General features: G+C 40.7%; 4 protein-coding genes across 6 annotated transcripts; all 4 read left to right on the top strand.

The window, feature by feature from the left end:
• The first annotated feature begins 332 nt into the window (after window positions 1-332).
• On the top strand, window positions 333-6,987 carry wtap (WT1 associated protein). 2 transcript variants are annotated; one of them, XM_026998993.3, is made up of 8 exons: window positions 333-497; window positions 1,376-1,413; window positions 1,505-1,560; window positions 1,645-1,703; window positions 1,799-1,926; window positions 2,896-3,074; window positions 5,363-5,517; window positions 5,629-6,987. In XM_026998993.3, the coding sequence occupies exons 2-8, from the start codon at window positions 1,384-1,386 to the stop codon at window positions 6,315-6,317; spliced, it is 1,296 nt and encodes a 431-aa protein (XP_026854794.1). In that variant the 5' UTR covers window positions 333-497; window positions 1,376-1,383; the 3' UTR covers window positions 6,318-6,987. The 2 variants fall into 2 exon arrangements, with proteins under 2 accessions (XP_026854794.1, XP_026854793.1); XM_026998992.3 differs by having other exon boundaries at window positions 1,493-1,560.
• Window positions 6,988-7,373: 386 nt separating this feature from the next.
• On the top strand, window positions 7,374-12,987 carry acat2 (acetyl-CoA acetyltransferase 2). 2 transcript variants are annotated; one of them, XM_026998909.3, is made up of 9 exons: window positions 7,374-7,530; window positions 8,206-8,340; window positions 8,682-8,863; window positions 9,018-9,135; window positions 10,395-10,538; window positions 10,708-10,830; window positions 11,013-11,167; window positions 11,309-11,419; window positions 11,613-12,987. In XM_026998909.3, exons 1-9 carry the CDS (start codon window positions 7,482-7,484, stop codon window positions 11,781-11,783), a joined length of 1,188 nt encoding a protein of 395 aa, XP_026854710.1. In that variant the 5' UTR covers window positions 7,374-7,481; the 3' UTR covers window positions 11,784-12,987. The 2 variants fall into 2 exon arrangements, with proteins under 2 accessions (XP_026854710.1, XP_026854711.1); XM_026998910.3 differs by having other exon boundaries at window positions 11,313-11,419; window positions 11,613-11,751.
• Window positions 12,988-13,747: 760 nt separating this feature from the next.
• Window positions 13,748-18,476, top strand: kif25 (kinesin family member 25). The gene is given in 15 exon segments (XM_081717608.1): window positions 13,748-13,807; window positions 14,049-14,223; window positions 14,960-15,307; window positions 15,549-15,610; window positions 15,711-15,793; window positions 15,946-16,089; window positions 16,145-16,242; window positions 16,245-16,311; window positions 16,638-16,792; window positions 17,342-17,465; window positions 17,467-17,549; window positions 17,811-17,854; window positions 17,857-17,971; window positions 18,341-18,413; window positions 18,415-18,476. Coding segments are annotated over 15 exon segments (1,674 nt in total). The 3' UTR covers window positions 18,458-18,476.
• Window positions 18,477-19,173: 697 nt separating this feature from the next.
• On the top strand, window positions 19,174-25,254 carry hebp2 (heme binding protein 2). Its single transcript, XM_026998927.3, has 6 exons — window positions 19,174-19,319; window positions 19,526-19,645; window positions 19,757-19,892; window positions 23,303-23,483; window positions 23,599-23,777; window positions 24,666-25,254. The coding sequence occupies exons 2-6, from the start codon at window positions 19,571-19,573 to the stop codon at window positions 24,716-24,718; spliced, it is 624 nt and encodes a 207-aa protein (XP_026854728.2). The 5' UTR covers window positions 19,174-19,319; window positions 19,526-19,570; the 3' UTR covers window positions 24,719-25,254.
• Window positions 25,255-25,256: the final 2 nt, after the last annotated feature.

The raw sequence follows: 25,256 nt of genomic DNA, 5'->3' as shown, positions 1-25,256 counted from the left end.
TATTTTTGTACCATTTAAATTAGTTGTTAGCTAGTAAATGTGATAGTTAGTACTACAACCAATTGCTAGATAGTACTAAAACCGAAATCCTAGCGACCTCTTCAGTTTGCTTCTAGACAACTATCTTTAGCCAATGTATTCTGATGGTGTGATGTTAGAAGAGCTCTGTATAAATGTGTCCCAATGGTATATGATAAGGAGGTTTTTTAAATCATGTTGCAAACAAAGGTAGCGTTGGCCATCTAACCAGCTACGTTCAGTACAAGTCATATGCCCCGCCCCTTCAGCGCTAGCGTACGCGTGAGCTGCCAGTAGGCGGGGCCGTTGTGACGCTTTGCGGCGGAACATCGTCCTCGCGGTGATGGCGGCCACGCTGCGTTCGTTTTAAGATCGAGCTTCTCTTATTTTGAAAAAAACTCTAATAAAATTAGTTAATTGTTGATTTACAACATATTAGAAGGAAGTTGGGTCATCTTGGTCTAACTGTTTCAGGGCTTGTAAGTATTTCGGATGACTCTTTGGGTTGATTCTAGTGAAAAGGCAAGGATAGCGGTGTTCTTGTCGTAGGGAGAGTCTCTTCCTTTTCCGCCATTTTGTGACAATAAACTGATAACACACGAAGCCGGCAGGTAGCTAGCTAGTTACAACTATAAATACATGCGAACGGTGCAGCACTTGTCGAATTTAGTTCTGTTTTTTTTAACAGGATACAAGGTCAAAAATGCTGTTCCGTAAATTGATTTAGTATGCCATATTCTGTCGCGTGCTGGCCCACTAAACCACCCGCTCCTTCGCCTGTTTTGAACGGGTTTTTTGCAGTACCTACACAGCGAGGTAGCTAACCCAGCTAGCTAACGTTGGCTAAACTACCGCGAATATTGAGGTTTGACGAAACGTACGACCTTGCCAATAACCAGCGAGCCGTAGCAATATAGATAGCCATAATTATATAAGTATTATATTCGGTTAACACGCGACGTAGGATACAGCCAAGTAAGCTGCACAGCTAGCCGTGTAACATTAAAGCGAACGTAGCTAGCCGACCAGTTCTCACAAGGAATCGGGAAAACTTGCTAGCTAATTAGCTAGCTTCCTTGTTTCTGTTAATCAGTTGGTTAAGATAGTTTGAACTAGCCGACGCGCCGCCAGTTGTGCTTATAAGCAGTGCGAGCAGCATTTTATATTTAATATGGTAGTTCTATTATTCTTCGGTACTAAACACGTGTGGTAGGGGAGTGCGTGACCACGCATATTTTGTACTGTGGCCATTTCATAAATTTAGAATGGCAAATGGACATATCTTGTGTGTGTGACTGGTTTGTATTGAACAGAATTAGAATAGCATTTCTTACGTGCTATGTTATTAATGTTACAGAGATCAGGATGACAAATGAAGAACCTCTCCCGAAGAAGGTGAGCATAATGTCGCAGTTTTCATAATGATCCGATTTCGTTAAGATGATCGCTACCTTGTCTGTTCGTTGATGCTTAGATTTTCGTTCAGGTTCGCCTTAGTGAATCTGACATGAAGACCCTGACTAGAGAGGAGCTCTGTTCAAGGTAGGGATGAGTTCATGGTTTTGGTATAATTATTTCACCTGAAATCCCCCCATAATTATAAACATTTTCATCAATCTATCCTAGGTGGAAACAACATGAAGCCTATGTTCAGGTGCTGGAGGCAAAATATGCTGATTTGAATTGTAAGTCAGTGGTGGTATTTTATGTCCTTATTAATGTACAAAAGTCTTTTTGTGTAATGTTTGTGTGAGAACGATTCTAATTGTTGCTTTTACAGCCAATGACGTGACTGGTCTAAAAGAATCTGAGGAGAAGCTAAAGCAGCAACAGCAGGAGTCTGCACGCAGGGAGAACATTCTGGTGATGAGGCTAGCCACTAAGGAACAGGAAATGCAGGAATGCACAGTAAGTATTTTGCAATGTTGTCCTTATAGTTAGTTAGCATCACTTGTACACTTTATGGTTGGCACAAGGAATTGGTTTTAATAGGTTAAGTGTGATGGATGCCTTGGCCGTGTTTCATAATCAGATGTCAACTCTTTACACATCAACTATAGTGAAAGGAGAATGGATACCCTTTAAGTATGAATATCTCTTTTGGTTATGCAGAAAATGTTTGCTTGCTTAGACTGTGCTTAATAAGTATGTTTGAGTATGAGGCTACAGTTCACCAGTTGCAAAGTAGTTAATTTTTTCCCGTTATCTTTACATCGGGTCATTTAGTATTACATTAAGAATCTGTTCTGTTGCTGTTTTGTTTTGTACAGGGGGGGGGGGGTGATTTGTCAATGCCAACAACCCAGGGATTTTATAGGGGAAAAATGCAGGTCTTGTACATTTTATAGATTTAGAAAACTGCTTCTGTATCACCAGATGTATCAATTTATCACCAGATCACTTTCGTTTGCCCACGTAGTTTGCTTGTCAATGTCATGAAATTAAAGGCCATTGGCAGCATGAATTCAGTTGAATGCTTGATTTATGGGGGGGACTGATCTGGGGTTTCATGCATAGCTCTTTTTTGTAAACCTTTTGTAAATCCTAGAACACACTTTATAAATTGTCTAATTATCTTTATGGTAACATAATTACAGTTAACAATTAGTTGTAATGAGTTGTCCAGACCAAAAAACAAGCTTTTTCACATTGCCCATTATGCAGGAGTAGGTTTTGGTTTGTTTGTTTGTTTTTGTTTTTGTGTTTTGTTTTGTTTTTTAATATTTTCATTCTATTGTTGAATGAATGTCAAGTAGGGTCATTTGAAAACATTAGTTTCCTCAGTCAGAGATTTGGCCATATTATTGCTTTCAAAATATAGCAGTGATGTTCCTTCTTTCATACAGTCAGATTCTAACATTGCTTCCTGCCTTGCAGACACAGATCCAGTATTTGAAGCAAGTCCAGCAGCCGAGTGCAGCTCAACTCAGATCCTCCATGGTGGACCCAGCCATCAACTTATTTTTCCTCAAAATGAAGGCTGAACTGGAACAGACTAAAGACAAACTGGAGCAAGCCCAAAATGAACTGAGTGCCTGGAAATTTACACCTGATAGGTAAACTAAAATAACTCCCCCCTCCAAACAAAAGTCAAGACTTTCCTGACTCACCCCCTCACTTTCTCCACTGCAGGAGTGCAGATAATGGTGGGGGAAGACTGAAATGCATTGTTCACAACGAGGCTCAGACTTAAAAGCCAAACGCAAAAGACATTTTTTTCTCTTGTTCTGTGCTGCTATTATCATACCGTAATGTAAAAGAGAACAGAACCTGAAAAGACAGTTTGGGTCAGGTGACACTGTTGTTTCAGCTTTCTCTCCCCCCACACCCCCTCATGGTACAGAGGCCTGAAGGAATCGGGACTGTTCCTGAAGAGGTGGTCACGGCGGAAACAACCCCTCCTTCCAGCCCCAACAACCCATGTTAGACAGTTTGCTGTAATAAATCGTTGGCTGCCTTTGAGAGAGACTTGAGCAAGGCATTGGCTCTGGAGCTGATTGAACTGTAGTTTAAAAATCACTGATTGAACATTTTAAACATGACCCCCTATAAAAAGGTTGCACAGGAATATCTTTCCTCTTTTACCCCCATCAATGTAGAACTCTTAAGACTCTGGGTAAAAATTTAGAACCATCATGTGGGAGGGGGACATTAGTGTGATGTATTACAATAAGAGGAGTTAACAATCCTAAGACTCTGGGGGAAGGAGCCTTTGTAATAATGTGATATTTTGAGGAAAGAGTAAGACCCCATGGTCTTCAGAGACTTTGGTCAATGTCCATTTCACCAGTGCAAGAGACGGTACAGTGTTTAACTTTCCTTTTCTCTTTTTCTTTGTGTTCGTAATTATTTTTATATTTTGCTTTGTTTCTGTTGTTTGTTCTTGGAAATGCTCTTTGCACTTACAGCAGTGTGGTTAAAAAGAATACATCAATTGGCTTTCTATACTTAAGAGCTTAAAACCTGAAGAATGTCTGATACACTGCTGCAGATGCAATTTTTTTTATTTCAATGTGAATGCTCATGTGTCTTTAGAGATAACTAAACAAGCTGTTACATGTATGTCTATGCTGTTTTGTCCTTTGATGGCAAGTTAGGGATCCAACAGTTTACAAGATGTAAGCACTTCTTGGATTTAGGTTGTTCATTAAGGACTTTCACACCTTTTTATTAGCAGGTGTTTTCCCTGTGAAACATTTTGGTTACATGGATGTTCATTGTCAGTTATTAATTTTACCGCATTTAGTTTAATGCTTTAGGTGCAGATGTTGTGCTTGGCTAGTTTTAGAACACAACTTCAGATACCTCAGCCAATACATAATCTCTCCATGTTCATAACATCTGATTTCACTTTGACAATTGGATGTACTGCACTGAAGATCACAGGTTTTGTAATTCACCAGTTTGTTAAAATATTTAAAGTTCAGCAGGTAGTATTTATGGAAGTTGTTTTTTCTAAGTAGTAGTTATTAGGCTTGTTTGTTTTGTTATACTTTCTAAGGTTAAACACTCAAATAAATAATAATAATTGGTTCCCAGTAACTTGTACTAAATAGTAACAGTAGATTTATTCAAACCCAACACTTGGTTCACTGTCAAGAGTTTGTACATAACTGTGCATATGGAACACCTAGAAGCAGACTGCTCATCACCACACAAGATTTAATTTGCTAACATTAAATGTTTATTTAAACATTGAGTTTAATGTGGAAATTTATGGTCCCCTTGTATGTTCCTGCAGTTCTAGTTTTACTGGTTAATAGTATGTTTTATTGTGGGCAATGAAAACATTGGCATGGGACATAACTGTGTGGCAAATGTCGTCCAATGCCATTTCATGCCTAATTATGTGTCTGAGAACAAACAGCTAAAACTTTTGCCACAAGCTTGTTTTATTGATCTTCATACCTGGTTTGAAGATGGTACAAGCTATACATAATTCTCTGATAACTGTGATTTGATACTGAAGTTGTGGGAAACACCTCTATTTGGAGTGTTTAATTGGTGGTGTCACTTGACTAATAGTTTTGTTGAATGTTACCTTGTCAGAAATTTCTTGCTTTGCCAATTAATCTGTAGTTCGTTCAGTGTTGCTTTTGTTAGTTTAACTTAATTTATGACTGATATGGTATTTTATAATTGGAACAACTGTGTCTGTTAGTTTCTTATTGTTCATTGCCCATATATCACTTGGAATGTTCTAGGTCGTCATTTGACTAACAGCCAGTGTGGTCTTAGGGGACAGGCCCCTGGTCTACTGCCAGTGGTTGGCAGTAGCTGTTGGCATCCATATTGTGCCCATGGCTGTGTTCACCATGTGATGTCAGACTTGTCTCCCTTGCAGCCAAACCGGTAAAAAGCTGATGGCGAAGTGCCGCATGCTGATCCAGGAGAACCAGGAGCTGGGCAGGCAGCTGTCCCAGGGTCGCATCGCCCAGCTGGAAGCTGAGCTTGCCCTACAGAAGAAATACAGCGAGGAGCTTAAGAGCAGCCAGGATGGTAAGGGGAGGCTTTTGCATTATTACCACATGCATTACAATGTCATGAATGTGTATAGCTCATCATGCTAACTGATGTTCTGTTTGTGGTTACCTGTTTGGTGTTGGTTAGAGCTGAATGACTTTATTATTCAGCTGGATGAGGAGGTGGAGGGCATGCAAAGCACCATCTTGGTTCTCCAGCAACAGCTGAGGGAGACAAGGCAGCAGCTCTCTCAGCAAGCCCAGGCCCAAGGCACCTCTGGTGGAGCTGGTCCCAGCAGGACTTCCCCCTGTCCCGCCTCCACCTCTGACCCACCCACTCAGACTGAAGCAGCCCCCACCACCATCTCTGCTGGGGGTAAAGACTGCGGCAGGGTGTCCAACGGACCTTCCAATGGAAACTCGTCTCAGAGGGGCATGTCGGGGTCCAGTCTGTATCGGGAAACAGTGAGCAGCGCAGATGAGGATTATCCGCTGTCACCCTCCATCTCCAGCCCCGCACATGGGGCTGTGTCAAAACACTCCAACCACTCAGAGGACGCGGCGAGCCAGGGGGGAGGGGAAGGGTATGTGACTCAGCTGAGTGCAGGTTACGAGAGTGTGGACTCCCCAACAGGGAGTGAGACATCAGTGACCCAGCACTCAAATGACACAGACTCCAATGCTGACTCCCACGAGGCTGCTACTGTCTCCAAGGGCAACAGAACAATGGGAATGCGCCATGGCACTCAGAATGGCCTGGACTCAACAGCAGCTGCTGCTATGGTTGCCACCAACTCTTCGGTAGCCTCCAATGCCTCTACAGGGTCGGTTTTGTAAAAATAAAATTTTGGGTTGTTTTTTTTTGTTGTTGTTGGGTTTTTTTGTTTTGTTGTTTTTTTGTTTTTTTAAACTCATGACAAAAATAAGCCACACATTTAGGGCCAGTTATTTTTTGCTTGATAAATAGTTAAGGGTTTTTGTTTTTTTTGTTGTTGTGTGTTTTTTTTGTTGTTGTTGTTGTTTTTGTTTGTTTTTTTTGTTTTTTGTTTTTTAAACCCCACCACCACCACCTTCAGTCATCACTCTTGAAATATTTTCAGAAAGCCAGTTACATTGAGCAGCAACAGAAAATGAATTACTCTGTAGATCTGATTGGATGTCCCACCCATCTTTTTAAAATGTTCACTCTTTCCTGCCTCAAGGTTATTTGAACACCACTGTTTGTACACTTAATTTGCTCACTCACTAAAAACAAAAGTCATCAACTTTTGTTGTACCATAATACTTGAGTCGTGAAACTGCAAATTCTTTCTTCACTTATGCTGGTTTCAGAATGTCTTTAGTTTCTTGATGTTAAACCTCTCATGTTTTCTGTTCCTCCCAGTGGCAAGAGAAGTTTTGTTTAATTTGTGTAGTTATTTTTCTGATATGTATCTTGTTGGATTCATATTCTGATTTAAATTCATTTCATGTACTGACCAAATATCAATAAAGGCTTTTAATATGATACTAGCTTCATTTCATAATTCTTATAAATCGACATAATTGGGTTCAATTACTTTGTTTTTTGTTGCTGGCACTAAGTAGGTAATGCTACTAGGAGCTAATGAAGAATGAAAAACGTTCTCAAATGCATCAGAAACAGTGGTAAATGTTACCAGATGAATCATTATTTTTAAAATAAGAAATCTATTCCATAAAGGAATTCGATGTGGAACTGGTCATTGTCCACACAATACTAAGGTTCATAGGTGGAGATGCGCTGACTTTGAAACAGTAATTACTGTATATCTAATCTGTCCCTCGAAAGGGAAAGACTGGTCATCCAGGCCAGTAGATGGTGCTCAAACGAAGTAGAGTGTGAGCCCTGAATCCTTAGCAGATTTTTCAGTAGTCTACGTTATATTGAACGAATGAAGCAACATGTTCGCCTGATCAGTTAGACGCTAGTAAACAGGAACTGGATTCGTAGCTAGGATACTGCACCGAAAGACGTAGAAAATGAACACCGATCCAGTTGTAATTGTCTCTGCTGCCAGAACTCCTATAGGTAATGTCTGTACACATAATTTCTTTCTGATTCTGTCTTGCCCATTGCTGGCGAACAGTTATGATTATTTGACAGGCTGGACAAGAAAGCAGTTATCTTATATTTATAAAGTTAGCTAGCTAAGCAATCTTGATTATGGCAAGTTTTACTATAGCATATTACATTGAATGTTTTCTTTCTATAATGAGTATGTAAGTATATGTTTTGTATTTTAATCAACTAATAGCCTCATCTTATCATATAATGTAGTCCCGTGCCAGTGATGAAGATGAGTTATAGAACGAATGTCATTGGTTTAGTTTCCTCCCGCCTGATTGGCTGTAGTTACTGTAAGGTCATACAAATAAAGGTTTCTGATTGGCCAAAGGCGTCACCTCTGCAGAGCTGGAGTGAACACCTCGGTACTAACAATGAACTAACACCTAGGAAAATAGTGGATGTTGAAATCCGCATTTGTCAGTGTGTTTTAGAGTTGGACAAAGCTTTTCCCCCCCAGATTGTATAGAATTTGTTACAGGATATAAACAGATTTAAAGTACTTTGAAATGCCACACTGCATAAAAATTGCGAGAAAAATAACCTTGCTTTGCCTTGCCTTAACAATTAAAATATTATTTAGCAAAACAAACAAAACATTTTCAATGATCAAATCATATTTATTTCTGTAATTGCAAGGGTCTTTCAATGGTGCATTAAGCAGTGTACCCCTTCATGATTTGGGCACTGTAGTCATTAAGGAGGTTTTGAAGAGAGCCAGTGTAAAGCCAGATGATGTATCTGAGGTCATCATGGGACATGTCCTCACTGCAGGTAACACTTTTACTGTTCTTTCAGTTTAGCGGGCTTTTTGCTATGTCCTGTCAGAGTGTAATCAGTCCTGACATAATGGAATAAAGTGCAGGTGGTAATGAATTAGACAAGTATCTATTTCATGTTGTTTTGACTCTGTAGCTACTCTAGCTATTGGATTTCACATTTTGTACACAAGTTCATATTTTGCATTTTTATCCCATAGTCATTGTTTGAATTCATATTGGCTAGGGTACAGAGCCAAAGTAAGTAAATAAGTGAATCTATGTAAAGAAGCTAAGGCAGAGCCCATAGCTTCCTGTATATTAACCTCTTCATTTTGTTCTCCCACTTCTCCTCAGGTCAGGGGCAGAACCCCACCAGGAAGGCCAGTGTCGGAGCTGGCATCCCATATTCAGTACCAGCATGGGGCTGTCAGATGGTGTGTGGCTCTGGTCTGAAAGCGCTGTGTCTTGGGGCTCAGGCCATCATGACAGGAGAGTCCACTGTGGTGGTGGCAGGCGGTATGGAGAGCATGAGTCAGGTAGGTGCTGCTCAGAAGGTATGACTGCCATTCATATTGTTTCATATTACATTAATGTATTGGAGAAACATTTTGTGAAACCTGTGCTAGCAAATCCACATCCTAAAGATGGCTGACTGTAGAATGGTGTTCACTGATGCACTTTGGACCTTAGGCACCTCACACTGTGCACATGCGGTCAGGAATAAAGATGGGAGATGCTTCACTGCAGGACTCCGTAGTGGCAGATGGACTCACGGATGTTTTTCACAAATGCCACATGGGCATCACTGGTAAGTGGGATCTGGGATCTGGGATCTAGTCTAGTCCACTGTCCTGTCCTGTCCTTTCTGATTGTTAAATCTACTGTACAGAGACTTGTGTAGTCTATTATGTACTGTATAGTTGCACTGTTGTCTGTATTTTACCATATATGCATTCTTTGCTCTACGTTTTGTACTGCTTTTGCACATAAATGTAGATCTAAGGTTGGTTAACAGTCAATAAGAACATTGAGAGCAGGGTGTAGAGTGCAGAATGTGGAATGTGGAATGCTTCGTAGAATGTGCTGTGGCTTAGGTGGTGATCAGAACAAGAGATTAATTCATGCAAAAAACTTGGTCCCATTCTGAGGAGTGTTTGTATGTGTGTCTGTGTGTGGTTCAGGAAGGTAATGGTAGAGATGATGAATAGCTATTTGAATTACTATAAATGGTTGGGTTCAGACAAACTCTCACTGGAGTGTGAAGAACATCTTGTTTACATTCTCATAACGTCTCTGTGGTTAAAGAGTCTGTAGCAACAGACCTTTAAAGTGTGTAGACACAGGGTCAAATGCATTACAGTATGTATAACACTTCAGAAGCTTCTTATCTAACCCTGATAACACAACTGGTTTGCTTTCCCCCACTCTCCACAGCCATACTATTTCCACTGGGTGAGCACACACACAGAGGAAGAACACAGAGTACTCTTAGTTTAAACAGCTTTCCTGTGTTCTTGATCCAGTGCAAATGTTTGAGCTCATGATAATCAGCATTATCCAAAATATACTTTAAAAAAAGAGATGGCCTAGAATGTTTAAAATTAAAGGAGAAAAAACAAATACTGTACTTTCATCCATAGAATTTAAATTGGCTAATGTTGTATGGGCTACATTACTAAACTGTCTGTTTTACCATACTTGGCACTGTTTGCATTGTCTGCTGCTGTTTCATACCAAATGTAGCACCATGTCCTGTAGAAAGTACATTTTGTTCCTCACTCAATATATCTGTGGTGAGAAGGATTGGTAATAAGGGTGACTTTGACTCTGGAGTGTGCTTTGAGTAATAGCAGCGCATGCAGCCCTGTCCTCTGATTAACAACACCTTGATTTACATTAATCAGGATTTGAAGAGTAGTCAAGCCCTGTACTAGTAATCTCATCCACCTTATTTTCAGTGCACTGCACTTAGGTTTAGTGCAAGTAGGATCAATGAATGACAGTGGGCCAGAATCAGAAATTGATCACCTAGGTCACTGATACTGTTTTTGTGTTTATCATGTGTAGCGGAGAATATTGCTAAGCAATGGGGCGTGACCCGCGAGGCTCAGGACCTGTATGCTGTCACTTCCCAGAACAGAACGGAGGCTGCCCAGAAGACAGGCTACTTCGACCAGGAGATTGTGCCAGTTATTATTCCTTCTAGAAAAGGTTGTAGTTGACTTAATTCCTTACATTTGATGACTTAAAGGAGTCTAATTGTCTTCTGTAGGGCTGTAAAGCCAAGGGTGGCAATGTTGCACACTTGTGCAGTTTTTAGTCAATGAAAAATTTGAACCTGTTAAAATGAGAATTTGTTTGTCTATTTGACCTATGTCAGGGCCAGTAGAAGTGAAGGTTGACGAATTCCCTCGTCATGGCAGTAACATGGAGGCCATGTCCAAGCTGAAGCCATGTTTTGTAAAGGACGGCTCTGGAACAGTCACTGCTGGCAATGCATCAGGTAGACAAACATGTTTGAACCTCACTGATGCTTTCACCCAGATGACACCAAGGCCACTCACTTCTAATCATTATTCAGCTGGATGATCACAGAGATACACAGTCAGCCCTGCATCACCCATATGGTGCACTGTGCTATTGACACTGTACTCCAGACGTTATCTACTGCCTTCTGTCTCACAGGGATAAATGACGGAGCTGCAGCTACTGTTCTCATGAGCCAATCAGAGGCTCAGAGGCGGGGCCTGCGCCCGATGGCACGAATCATCTCATGGGCCCAGACAGGACTTGACCCATCCATTATGGGCACAGGGCCAATCACAGCCATCAGGAAGGCAGTGAGTATCACTTAAAGTCCAGCCAAATAATCTTGGATGAATGCAACAATAGAAAGAAATTTCAGATGATACACAAATGTCAGTTTTGTGTCATTGTGTGCGAAGCAGTTGCTCTTTCTCTCTCCCTCTCTCTCTCTCCAGACAGAGAGGGCGAGCTGGCAGCTGGCTGAAGTGGACCTGTATGAGATCAACGAGGCCTTTGCTGCTCAATGTGTGGCAGTGGTGCAGGAGCTCGGCCTCGACCCCAGCAAGGTCATTCTATTTACCTGTGTGATGACATTAGCCAACTATCTTCTTTAAACATGGGGAATGTACCCTTTCATATCACACTTTGTACATAGCCAGGTTTACATGAATCAGTACTTTGCCCACATCATTGATGTGTTCCCTATCTGCGCTCTGACTATATTGACATGTGCACTGCCTTTGCCCTATTGTTCTGCAGGTGAATGTCTGTGGAGGGGCTATATCCCTGGGACACCCTCTGGGTATGTCTGGCTGCAGAGTGTTGGTGACCCTGCTGCACACACTCCAGAGGACTGGGGCCAAGAAGGGGGTTGCTTCACTGTGTATTGGTGGTGGAATGGGAATTGCTATGTGTGTAGAGAGAGTCTAAGAGTGTTATCCTTCTCACAGTCTCATACACACACACACACACACACACACACACACACACACACACACACATTGCTGTTATGGAGACCTGGATCAGTTCTTACAGTGATTTGTAGGTTTTAATGCATCTATGAATTCTATTTTTCTAAATAAGTCATATGTTATTTGTGATATATTTAAAGCAATGGTAAGTTAACTGCTCTATGTTAATTTTCAGGAAAACCCGCACATCTGTAATGTTCAACAAGAGATTGTTCGTGGAGAAAGGTTTATAGAATTTCCATCTGTGTCCAGTAAAGTCTTGTTTAATATTTATGTAGAGTGCAGTGTTGGGAATTAACATATCTTTTCTTGAATTATGTGAAATGTATTGATTTTGAATGTGAACAACACACCCTCAGTCTTACAATAGCTGCTTTGTGAGTGCAGACTGCTCCTACATTGAATCACCTCTTATGTGAAAAGTGAATCTGAAACATTAGAAGGAGTACACAACTCTGAGGACCTGACCTCCAGTTCAGAAGTTAGCTTCTGCTTTGTGCTTCAAAGCCTCCCACTTCCACCTCCACAAGCAAGACAAGTGTCCAAGTCAGACAGAGAGGAAGAGGTAGCACACGGAGGTGGGAGGGGCAAAATGTTGTCATGAGCAACAAAGGGAAAATGAGTGCATATGGTAAGTTAGTTAAAAGGGTGGAGATTCCGTTGTGGTCTGTTCCCCAAACTTCAATTATTGTGTGACGATGCAAAAACTAAATTTAGTTTTAAAGCAACAATACCTTTAGCCTTCACACATTCCACTTCCTGTAAATGTAACTAATACTGGGCTTTAGAACTTTCATGGTGTTGATTGATTTGGTGTGAAGCTGGGCCACATTGTCTCATGGTTAACCTGTTACTAGTGTGTCATGCATTGTAAAATCATAAAGAAATACCCTGTATACTGGTCTGCAGATGAAAGGTACAGCTAGTAGAACCAATCCCAGAATGCAGGACTGTAGACTTGCCTTAGAATGCAGTCACCATGTTCCATAAGGCTGAACTAACCTCTGTGCTGTGCTTCCTGTAGATAACCCTATTAGCAGAAGGTACTGAATACTGTAATATCCTGCAGTATGCTCGTGTAAGATTTAATTCGCAAGGGACCATATGTTTACATAAATAAACTCAGCTGTGTATCTCTTCAATAAATAAAGAATTCACCATGACACACTGACCACTGTAATTTATAAATTGCACTGCGTTGCTTGTCCAAACGCTGCAGATGACTAATAGACATTATATCTCGCCAAACTACATAACAATAATTTTTATTTCTGGCAAGCTAGCGATTTGAATGTGTGTGGTTTGACTGAAATTCAGTCACAATTCAGATACCATGTTTAGATATTTTTCTTTTTGTTTCATAATTAGAAATAAAACTGGAAGCAAAACTTCAGACAGAAGTGCAACCCCGTACCTGAGCGACCGGTTGACTCTCCCATGAGAATATCGTTAATCGAATTAGGCTCTTGTGATTTAGCTAACTAGCGTTAGTGTACCAGAAAAAAAAATAGCTATTGATGGAGTGACGCTTCTTTCGCATCTCGACCTAGTCTATGATATTAAAGACTATGGTTTAGAGGTTAGGTACAATGTTTGTTTACATTTTCACAAAATTTTGAACACTAACGTATTTAACTTTTCCCAATAAAACAAGGCCTGTTTCAGATTATGTTATTTTAACTGAATAGTCATTGATAGACCTTCCCATCTTCTGAACTCGCTCAAGTCTATGTGAAAGCTTTGGCGGAGTCAAGAAGCAGGGATCCAGGTAAAAAGGTGCTGTCAACACCAGGTAAATAGACCAAAGGGCACTCGTGCTCCCCTCAAAAGACACCTCTTGTCCATGCAGGTTAGGCCACAAAAGAGAACCAACCTGCAGCATTACAATTACATGACACTTTTTATTCAAAGCAACTTACCTCTATGACTGAACATAACTTGAGGGTTAAGGGCTTTGGTCAGGGGCCAAACGGTGCCAACTTGGTAGGAGTGGGGCTCAAACTGGCAACCTTCCGATTACTGTTCAAGTACCTTAGTCACTGAACTACCACTGCCCATAACTAATTTATCAATGTGATAGTATGTTTGCTCTGCCTGGGAATAAAACCCATCACTTCGCAGATGTCAACACCTTGCTCTAGGTACTCTACCAGGTGAGCTCAGGATACCCTAGTAGCAAAGATTTCAGCATAACTAGCCTGTAGCAGTAATGGGTTTTGGGTAGCAAAAAAACGTTTGTGAATGTAACAATTCTAATGTTGTGTTCAGTCCCGGAAACAGGATTTGTGTGATATTGCCACTCTTCGCCATGGAGCTGGAGAAGTGGAATATGCAGCTGTTGCAGTGCACGGCCACTGCCAGCAGTGCTGTCCAGGGACACCAGAATGATGACATCCAGAGTGAGTGTTATTATAGGTTGAATTATTTATGGAGCTCCATGCCTTTCACCTCTTAGACCAAATTATACCTTCTTTATCTACAAATGGACTTTATAATAGCACCAAATATGTTAAGCACAAAACAGCAATGTTTTGGCCATTTACTCCAAATGTACACATTGCTGCTTCATATGGTTTGAAGGGTCCATAACAATGTTACTTTATTTGATTATTCAAGAGCACTGGAGCTGAAAACTTTCTGTTTCCTTCTCTCTCCCTCCTCACTGTCCTCTCTTCTGTCCACCCCTCTATCACTCTCACATATACAGTCAGTGCGGTGCTGTGACGGAGGCTAATAGTTCATCAGCGCTAATCCCCCCTGCTTACTTTTACACGACACAGCGAGATATTGCATGATAGACCTGTCAGTCATGGAAATCTAACCTCAAAATCATGTCTGACATTGAGCCAGGTGAGTACAGCGAGATATCTGATGGGTGTTGTGATGGAGAAATTATTATGTCTTTATTCTCTGATTAGGATTCTGTAAAACAGATCATTATGTTCAGGGTACATATTGTTTGTCATATTAATGTAGCATGTATAGGTTCAGTCAGTAACTTAAGGTAATTGTGACAGTAGCCATAAACCATAGCAAGTCCCAAAGATCCATGTGGCTATTGCAAGATTGTGCAACATACGGCAAGGCATGGACTGTAAGTCTGAGAGGGGCTTCTGTCCTCTTGGGTGCTTGTAGAGTTTCAGGCTCAGCTGGCTGCTTTGGAAAACTCCCTACAGGAGGAGAAGGAGAGGTGTAGAACCGAAAGGACGTGGAGGAGGTTGCTCAACGACACACTGTTTACTACATTACAGTCACATGCACAGGTTACTGGTCTTGTCACAGCGCCATCTCCTGGAGGAATTGCAGCAAACCTGAAAAAGCAAAGAGGCACAAAACAAATCCAAATGGTGGTAGCTGTAACATTCTTAAACCATCACCCTGCCTGCCTTTTCACCTTAGTCCAGACTCTTCGACAGCCAGCCACCGTGGAACATTTCCATATGGAAATATGTAAATATTATTTACAGCTCAGTTTCTTTTACCGCATTCACAACTACATATGAATATATAGGTGACAGCAGGATCACTGAGTGTGTAGGAAAACCTACGTATATATTGAATCATATTTTCTTAACAAGATTCCCATCATCAGAGGTGGTAGTAGTGCAGGCATGCAGCAATGTGGGTGAGTTAATTCTTCTAGTGTTTACAGGGACTTTGAAAGTACCCAGTCCCATAATGGCCATCTTTGTAATCTAACCCTGTGGTGTTATTGTGTCTTCAGGACTCTGTTCTTGTGAACTGCTCCAAGCCTGGGAGTCCAGCAGTGGATGCTGTTTCAGCTGTGTCTGTGGGATGTGTAGTACCTTACATTTAATGGGGAAAAAAAAAACAGACATGCAAAGTTTGGGAAGGAGTAATTTACTGTGTGTGACCATGGTGGGTTTTTGGCAGGGTGCATGGTCCAGAGGACACACAGTAGGCTGTGTTTGAAGAAGTGAAGCCCCTTTTAACCTCTCAGATGGGTAAGCATTGTTTTGGATACATTTTGGATGAACAGCTGGATGAAACCGATCAATCCTCTTTCCAGCAGGTAAACCTTGCAACATCTCTCCCCTTACTGGGAAGATTTCACAGAAGCTGGTCAGCTTTGCTAGTGATGAGCTATGTTCTGCCTCCAGGTACAATGTGTGCATCATGGCATATGGGCAAACAGGCAATGGAAAGTTGTACACAATGATTGGAGCCCAGTCTGAGGACCCCGCAGACCCTGAACTTCACTCCCAGCAGGGCATCATCCCCAAAGTAGCAAATGAGTTATTCAAGTAAGCCTCAATAAACACAATTGAATGCATGTTGCTGCATGTGTTTATTTGTTAGGCTGATCTCGGATAAGGCAACAGAGACTCACACATTGGAGGTATCCATCATGGAGGTTTATGATAATGAGTTATTGGATCTCTTGGCTAAAGGAGTGTCAGTGGGGTGAAAAGAGAGGACATCACCAGCGGCTGCAGCTCAAGTGAAGCACCCTGTCTTACCTATGAGTGAGTGAAGCTGCCACATCACAGCATACATTCAGCCCTTAGGCAGAGAACAGACATGTTTTTAACTTGCCTTTAGGGCTTTTTCAGGTTTGTGCAGTCATATTTGACATCAGATTCTGGTCAGTATTATGCACGAGCGGTCATGGGTAATTTTGTTTTACTTTTTATTTGCTGTACCTCACCACATTTAAATTTTGCCACTTGTTGGTTTGTGCATTGAACATTAGTAGGCTGGTGGGTTTGATTTAAATGAGGGTGCGTGCGTGTGTGTGTGTGTGTGCGCGCGCGCTTGTGTGTGTGCGTGTGCTTGTATGGGTTTGTGTCAGGTCAGTTCACAGCTCTGCGGAGGTGATGCAGCTGATCATTGCAGTGTTGAGAATGAGGGATCACAACCCCACACTGGTGCACAGAGACTCATCCAGATCCCTTCTCATTGCCACTCTCACCATCACATCCAAAAGCCCTCATGCTCTGGCATTGGGTGCGAGGGGATAACACACACACACACACACACACACACACACACACACACACACACACACTACAAAAGAATCAGTGTCCTAGAGCTAGGTTGAACTTAGACACATATTCACTCTCCAGGGTTGTGTCTTAAGACTAACTAAGTCTCTTTCTCTCAGTCACTCACCTCCTACATATATACACACCAGCAACTCCAGTGTTCTGGCATTGATAGCCAAATTGGCTGCACTTTTCTTTTAGAACCTGCTTCATCCAGTGTCAAAGAAGCACTTGTCTGTCTCTTCTTGCACAAACTTAAGGCTGTTCAGTAAGCTCCTGCACCTTATCTGGAATACCATACACTCTAACGGACTTTCTGCTTCATTTTCTGACACACCTCCACTATTGCTTATCTGTGCATTTGCACACAGAATTTATCTGTCTCCACTGTTAAAATAGAAGGTTTCTAATGCCAAAAGTCCGTTAGAATGTAACTCACGGAGGAGGAGTGTGAGTTTGTTCCATGGCAGTGTGCCTCTTCACTCAGCAAGCCGCTCTGTGTCTACTGCAGCTTGCAGGCTGCAGAGTGCCAGACAAGACCTTGAGCACATGCCCCAGAGGGAACGTTGGAGCCCACACTGCTGCAGGACCGCCTCCTCCCTGTTCTCTAGCTCCACCTCCTCACCATATGACTCCCCCTTCCCCTCGGATCAGCATCTCCCAGGCGCCTCTCAGAACCAAGCTGCAGCTGGTGGACCTGGCTGGCAGTGAGTGTGTGGGTAAGCTTGGAGACAGTCCTATGCACTTGTTTCTTTTAACAGACGTTCCATGTCAGCAGGCCAATAATGTAGTTTTCCAAAGCCATTAAAATGATCTACATTAAAATGATGTACTGCTCTTCATAGCATTCCTCTCATTGTTGCCTAGGCACCAGTTTATGTCAAATAGTAACTAATCTAACATGGCCAGATTTGTGTAAGATTTGCTTGTGTCTTTCATTTCAATTATACGTAGATTGTGTGATTTTGTCTGTCTTCCAGGCATGTCTGGAGTAAGTGGTACTGCTCTGTGGGAGAACTCCTGTACTGTATAAACTGCAGCCTTGCTGCTTTGGCTGATGTTCTGGGAGCTCTGGCAGAGCACTGTGCCCGTGTGCCATATCGCAACTGCAAACTCACACACCTTATATAGGACTCCATAGGTGAACAGAAACACGGTGCTGACCATATGTTTCACATGCCTGCATACACATGTGCTTACAGACACATGCACAGAATATGTTGAAAAACACATTCCCCCATCTTTTTCTGCATCAAAAGAGACATGTGCATAAATAAAAGCATGCTACTTTAAAACAGTCAGTTCAACTTGCATATTCAAGTGGCAGGTAATTTAGATTTCAGTATTAATGGACCAATTTATAAATAAAAAAACAGCTTCTATAATAAATTGTTGAACTGTCAAGTGTTGAACTGTACCTAACACCAGCCCCTATTGCTGCCACTGTGATAAATTAGTGTTTCTTAATAAACAGTTTGTCTAAAAGTTGCCCTCCTCTCCTGTTCTATAGGAGGAGATTCTAAGCTGCTGTTGATGCTGCACTTCCTCACTGAGTCTCTACAGGCTCTGGGCTTTGGTCCCAGGCGATCCCCCACGTAGGAAAAATACCACTCTCAAGAGGACGTGAACCAGGGGAGGAATCTGCAAGAAACAGGGCCTGTCATAAAATGTGACAGAGGAAGTGTTTTACAGTTTAAGTGATCATGAGATGTGGTCAAGTGACTACTGCATGCAGATCACATGGTGGTCACAAGACTTCACAACTAATTCATTACATGGTGGTGTAAAAGAACCATAACCAAATAGCAGTGCGTGTAAACACTAGCGTGTGTAATTAATAGTGACAATCCTGATTACATTGAGAAACCGCCGTGCTGCTTTCAACATGTTTACAGTTCTCTCATGGGCTGGGTACAACAAAGACTTTGTTGTTAAGCTCAGGTCAAGATTTTTTGTGACACTGTTATTCTAATTTTATTCAGTGGTTTATGATTGTACATATAGAAAAAAAAAGGTTGCATAAATGGGACCAAGATAAATGAACAATACACGGAGAATACACAATTTCCTTTATGTATTCTGACACTTTACCAATGCAGTCATGAGCATTGTTTTTGGTTTGTTTCCGAATGCTTGTTTTAAACATTATAGTAAAATAGACTGGATATACGTAAGTTACCCAAATTCATAGTTTACTCGTTCATTCACTTTTTCTAAAATGTGCATAGTAGTGTATTTACTAATCGTTTTATGAAAGGTTTCCTTAGTGCATTTTCTTTGCTGTGATTTACGTATGTATAATTAGCCAATCATTTTGGTAAACAATTATCCGTAAGCAAAAGGGAGCGCGTCCAATCCTGCTTGACCCTGTCGCTTTGTGTCATGCTTGGCTTGCAGGAAGACGTGGTTAATGCCATAATAGACGTGCGATATTATTATCGTGTATTTTCACCGCCGAGATAACCGGTTTTACTTTAAGAGCGAAACGGGTAAGATGTCTGAATTTTCAGGCTGGTTTGCTTGCAGGCTGAAACTGTTTAGCTAGTATGACTTGCCAGTTAGTCAGCTAGCTAAATGAGCTAGCGTAGCCATATATGCTTGATGGCTGCCCTAATTGTGGAACATTTTTTAGTAACTAACTAGCAAGTGTTTGGAGCGATATGACAATATAGTTTGCTTTGACTTTTCCCGACAGGACTACCGTAATATACAGTTCCATTAGGTTAAGTAACTTCGGAAGATGTTGAAAACTATCGGTCAAGTGGTATTTTCAACAGGGTTGCAGAATCCAAAGTTTACCCCTCAAGACAGTAAGGTCAGTGAGGCTGAAATTATGTTCGTCACAGTATATAAAATATTTCGACTTATCTTGGGACCTGGTATGGGCTTGAATCAAGAGAATGAATATGTTTTAAATCCCCTTTAGAGTCAGGACTATGAGGTCCGTACATACCACACCACAAACTGGGTCAGTACCACGGTCACTGGGACGGAGCAGGACGCAGCCTTAAGCGCTGGATTTAAGAGACTCTTCAAATACATCAACGGCAGTAATGAAAAGAGTAAGTTGTACACTAGTATTTAACTGGCTTTGGAAACCTTTAAAAGGTTTCTAATTACCGCAGACATATAACATTATTTGCGGAAATATTTATTTCCACAAATAAAAAATCGTTGCATGGACTCTAATTGTGACTACATTATATTCTAGTTACCTTCCCATTTCCATCTAATACGACATTAAAAGGAGTTGTTTGTTTGTTTGTTTGAAACTTTTTTACTTTTATGAACCTGAAGAGGTGAAAGGCTGTTAGGGGTCTCGGTCAGCAGTGGAATCCGTGCCGTGTTTAAATAAGAACGAACTTTCGCTGTTTCATTTGTGCATTTCTGACATATTGATCACTTTTACATTAAAGCTATTAGCGAATAGCTAATTTCATTCGGCTGGATAACCAGATCTAACAACTTTTGACGACTGGAATTGTACGTGGGAATGTCAGTTGGCAGTTTCAAAAATGTCAGTATAACGTTATAAAAATACATTTGTAGCTGAGCTAAGTTACATAGGCTTATATTTTATTTTATTTGCAGAAAATGGCACCGTAAATGCAAACTACAAAATAAGAAAATGTTTTAAAAATGTGCGCATAAAGTAAAAAAAATAGGCTTATACAAAGTACTTTCCGTGTGTGTGTGTGAAATACTGTGTGTTTGAGTTAGAGTAAATGATTTTTACTGGTACAGGTTTTTACATGCGGTGGTAAACAGTTCCAGATTGAAGGCCCTTGATGAGAAAATGTAAACTGCCCAAGTGATGTCCTAAAGAAAGCTCTATGAAGGTTATTAGAAGATCTTGTGGAGTAATGATGGACTTTGAACGTTGTCTCGCATATTTGAAACTGGTGAATATACATACACAAGAGTTGACATAACAATTAGCTGAAGTAACCATTGTAACAAAGCACTTCTTAAGAATATATAAACACCTTATATTACTTATGGAAGTACTAGCCCCAATATTACAGCAAGATAGGTAAGGATAAAACAAAGTGTAGTACAAGAATTATTTCTTGGCAGTATGTATGATGACGAAACAAAATATAGCAAAATCATTTTAATAAATACATAAGTAAATTACTAAATTGTAGACTGCACATCATTATATTCTCATTGCTTGCTACATTGCTGAGTAAAGTGTAAATGAAAATAGACTGTTATTTATAGATTTACTAACTTATCATCCACATTGTCTCCAGTAAATGTTGGGAAAGTTGTTGCTTTCAGCTTGAGTCTGCTGGCAAATCCTGAGCTGTACTGAGCCCAATTTTCAGAAGAGTCTGCAGTAAAATGCCTGCTACAAACTCTTGTATTGGGTGTCACTTTAACCCCAGAGAGAAATTTGACATTTTGATATGTTCTCATTTTCTGGAATAAAATGTAGAGTAACCTTTCTCCCGCTTGTATCCAAAAACATTTGTATAGGCACACAATCTCTATTACTCAAGTTTAGTGCTACAATTCATGAATGTGCAGTATAACGTATCTTATTAACTATAGTGAGTCAGTTTTATGTGTGATGTGTAAGTATACACCAAATAAAGTGCAGTTCCTAAATGGTGGTTAGGGGCAGTATACAAAAAAAGTAAAATATTTAGAGGTTATTTTATGCACTCTGCGGTGCCCAATAAATATTGGATTGAAGCAGAAGTATGAAGATAAGCACCTACTTCCTGTTGATGTAACATTTTGAGTAGGGAGGAAAAATACTGCGCTGCACAAGTTAATGTGTTACTAACTGTTCAAGCAAACAGTTACTATACCAGATATAAAAAGGTTGTCATTTAATTATTTGCAACGATAATATATCGAGATATGTATTTTATACAGTTTTAAGAGTAAAATGGATGGATTCAGATGTGCCAAAAGTCATGGGATAGCAGTATTGATTATGAATTGGCATGTAATTTATTTCGTCGCCTGACTGCCCTCGTTTAAACAAAGTAAGCAACGCTGTCACATGAACAGTGGAACATAACTTGATTTGGCTGGATATTGGTTTGATTTGGGACAGACTCTATTGATTCTATGAGACTTTGAGTAGATCCTTTGTATCCCAGATGTTTTAATCAGAATTTTTTTAACTCTAATTTTAGCATCTGAATATTGAATTTCAGCAACTTGAATATGTTAAAACTTGAATTATTCAAAATTTGTTAACATTGTGAAATGAGTAGATATCAGAGGCAAAAAATTAAAATTTAATTAAAGGTACAAAAAAGTTTTTTACATTTAAAAATGAGACAGATTTGCTTCCATACACACACATAGTTTAATGATAATTTTCCTATTGTACATCCCACACAAGATTCTTTAGGTCCTGTAAGTTGTGAAGTGGGGTATACATGGTGATCTGGGAAATTTGAGGCCAAGTGAACATGTTGAACTCTTTATCATGTTCTTAAAACCAATCCCGGATGATTTTTGCAGTGTGGCAGGGCACATTATCTTGCTGAAACAGGCCACCATCGTCATGAAGGGTGTACTTGGTCTGAAACAATATTTAGGAAGGCGGTACATGTCAAAGTAACATCCAAATGAATGCCAGGACACAAGGTTTTCTAGCAGAACAGAACATCACGCCACCACTTGCTTGCCGGTCTGTGAGAGTCCCTTCCACAGCACTTCTACATTGGGAACCGTGTGTTCTAACACCTTTTTATCATAGTCAGCATTCACTTTTTCAGCAATTTCTGTTACATTAGCTTTTCTGTGGGATTGCAGCAGACGGGCTAGTCCTTGTTCCCCGCAAGCAAATCCATGGGCACCAATCAGGGGTCAGTGGTTTAGTGGTTGTCCTTTGGACCACTTTGTAGGTAGTAAACATTGCATATCATGAACACCCCACAAGACCTGCTGTTTAGGAGATGCTCTGGCCCAGACATCCAGCCATTGGCCCTTGTCAAAGTCACGCCGATCCTTACATTTGCCAGTTTTTCTTTCTTCCAACACTTCGAGGACTCACTGTTCACTTGTTGCTTAATGTATCCCACCTTTTAATAGATGCCATTGTAACAGGATGATCAATGTTATTCACTTCACCTGTTAATGCTTTTAATGATGTGACTGCTCAGTGTATATTGCAGTTGCAATATTGGTTAAAAAAAAATGCAATTAGATATTCTCCACTGTATCTTAAGTTACCTTCATCCACCTGAAGTAAGCCTGATGGTTCATAAATCACAGTTGCCACTGTTTCCAGTGGACTTCGACAATTTCCTTTAATAAGAGAGAAATGCATAATGCCTCCATTAGCTTTAGCAGTAATAGCGCACACAAAGTCTGGCTCTGTAAAACAAGGAAAGCATGTCTACAGATTTTCATGCAGTCTGTTGTCAAGGGGTTGTGCGTCAGACAGACCCTCCTCACAGTCTTTGATACAGGTTTACATGTATACATGTCCTTTCTGTATCAGACATGAAATTGGAGATGACTGCACCAGTGACATGCCTGATTAACCCAGGAGAGGGACCAGCCTGTGAGGGCTCCTATTCTGTGTCCTTCTACATCCCTGAAGAGCACCAGGCTGAACCACCTAACCCCAGCACACCTGAGTTGTTCATAGAGAGCAGGAAAGAGTTCACCGTATTTGTGAGGTATACTCAGATGGTCATAAATAGGACTGACCATTCCGTGTTTTAGCTCATCATGTGCACCTGTACTTGTATCTAATAATTAATCTGTGTTTTCCACGGTTGAATTTTGCGGTAGGACTTTTGGTGGATTTGCCAACACTGAGAAAACACGAGAGGAGCTGCTGAAGCTGAGCGAGAGCCTGAGGAGGGATGGCATGGCCTTTAAGGAGGCCCCGTACTACCGCGTGGGCTATGACAGCCCCTTCAAACTAGTCAACCGCAGGAATGAAGTCTGGCTTTTCAAACAGGAGGAGGGTAAGGAGTAAGTGATGTGTTTACATGGTGCGCTGGACACGGGTCAAGATTGCCAGCCTACAGTCTGTTCCTTATACACTCACAAGTCATGATCAGAAGTACATGGTGAAGGTGCTTGGTTATTGCAGCAACACTTGTAATTTTTCTTTACTGTACTTTGCTATGAATAATAATGTGAATATTGTAATATGAATACTAACACATTCCAAATAAGAAGTGGAACCTGGGGCCTTCAATAAAAATAAGGTTATATTTGTAAAGAGACTTCAGTGACCACATTTTGTAACTGAAAAGTTTTAAACTGATTAGGATTTGTTATTAAAGGAAATTGACACTATATAACATATATGTTTATTAATTGGACCTTAAATATGACATTTTGATGTTTTTTAAAGGGTCCATGTCGTACATTTATTATTGTTTTTCCTTGATGTCTTGTTTGTGTGGCTTTATGTTCCAAAAACAATCATCCTTCATTTTCAAACGACCATTTTTGAACCTCTTTTTATATCTCAGAATGAAACTGGCTGTTTCTGTTACGGTGCCTTTAATATGGATAAAAGAAATTGGCTCTTTTCTGATTGTATAAGGTACAATACAGGGCAGCCAAACGTACTCAATGCTCAAACACACCCGAGAACTGTAATGTAATTGGACAGGGCTAGACAGCTGTAGGCTGAATAGGAGGATATATGTAAATGGATTTGTTCTGATGATATCAAATTAATGATTTAATGATTAGTGAGGTGGTTTTTGCAGATTAGATTCCATATAAGGACCTTATGGACTGGGGGAGTGTAGGGTTTGTTTTGAAACCTTAACAATATTTACATATTACCTAAATTTTTCATTTCAATAAGACACAGAAAATGTGTTTTTCCACGACAGGGAGACAGTTTGAAAAGTTACATCCTTCAACATGTGGAGGAAATCCTCACTGATAAAAAGGAAACACGCAGCCCATGCACTAGCAGGTTAATTTTAGAGGTAACTGGTGGCTGAATATCATTCACACTCAGCAAAACCAAGGACTATGTATGGAACAACTGCTTCGTCTGATGCTGAGTCAAAATAACAAAGGAGGATCCATTACCTCAGTTGGAGAGCTTTTCCAGACTATAACAATAAAAATATGGTAGTCTTGTGCTTGTATATGAAGTTTGTTTTTGGCCATTCTGTTTCAGAATATTCTGTGAGGCCAAGAGTCCTTATACTGACAGAACATTTGGAACTGGACATTTGCTGTTGTGGTTGTGTTAGGCTATGGACTGTACAAAGCCAAGACAGACGTGTGTGGAACAGAAGGCTTTGAAATTCTAAGGGCTGGCAGTGTCCTACAACCTTCTAGAATAAGCAATAGTCAATATGAGGAAGGGGGTGGATAAGGAGGAGCTGTAAGTGATGACCTCCCAGAAGCTTTTAGAAATGACAAATGGCTGTGGGTGTCATGGCGACGGCACTAATGAGATTGTAGTTTGG

Source organism: Electrophorus electricus, chromosome 7 (assembly GCF_041902795.1).
Source record: "Electrophorus electricus isolate QZ-2024a chromosome 7, ASM4190279v1, whole genome shotgun sequence".
In the NCBI taxonomy this organism is placed as follows: domain Eukaryota; kingdom Metazoa; phylum Chordata; class Actinopteri; order Gymnotiformes; family Gymnotidae; genus Electrophorus; species Electrophorus electricus.
The sequence above is the reverse complement of the archived record's forward strand: the minus strand, read 5'-3'. Positions and strand labels throughout refer to the sequence as shown.

What these genes read in the sequence shown, in the direction of transcription:
- wtap (XM_026998992.3), top strand. Translation starts at nt 1,384, where the DNA reads ATGACAAATGAAGAACCTCTCCCGAAGAAG. An exon ending in TGGAAATTTACACCTGATAG is followed by an intron (nt 3,075 to 5,362) that starts GTAAACTAAAAT and finishes TCTCCCTTGCAG; the next exon opens with CCAAACCGGTAAAAAGCTGA. An exon ending in GCTTAAGAGCAGCCAGGATG is followed by an intron (nt 5,518 to 5,628) that starts GTAAGGGGAGGC and finishes GGTGTTGGTTAG; the next exon opens with AGCTGAATGACTTTATTATT.
- acat2 (XM_026998909.3), top strand. Translation starts at nt 7,482, where the DNA reads ATGAACACCGATCCAGTTGTAATTGTCTCTGCTGCCAGAACTCCTATA. An exon ending in TATTATTCCTTCTAGAAAAG is followed by an intron (nt 10,539 to 10,707) that starts GTTGTAGTTGAC and finishes GACCTATGTCAG; the next exon opens with GGCCAGTAGAAGTGAAGGTT. An exon ending in TCGGCCTCGACCCCAGCAAG is followed by an intron (nt 11,420 to 11,612) that starts GTCATTCTATTT and finishes ATTGTTCTGCAG; the next exon opens with GTGAATGTCTGTGGAGGGGC.
- hebp2 (XM_026998927.3), top strand. Translation starts at nt 19,571, where the DNA reads ATGTTGAAAACTATCGGTCAAGTGGTATTTTCAACAGGGTTGCAGAAT. An exon ending in TTACCCCTCAAGACAGTAAG is followed by an intron (nt 19,646 to 19,756) that starts GTCAGTGAGGCT and finishes AATCCCCTTTAG; the next exon opens with AGTCAGGACTATGAGGTCCG. An exon ending in CAACGGCAGTAATGAAAAGA is followed by an intron (nt 19,893 to 23,302) that starts GTAAGTTGTACA and finishes TTTCTGTATCAG; the next exon opens with ACATGAAATTGGAGATGACT.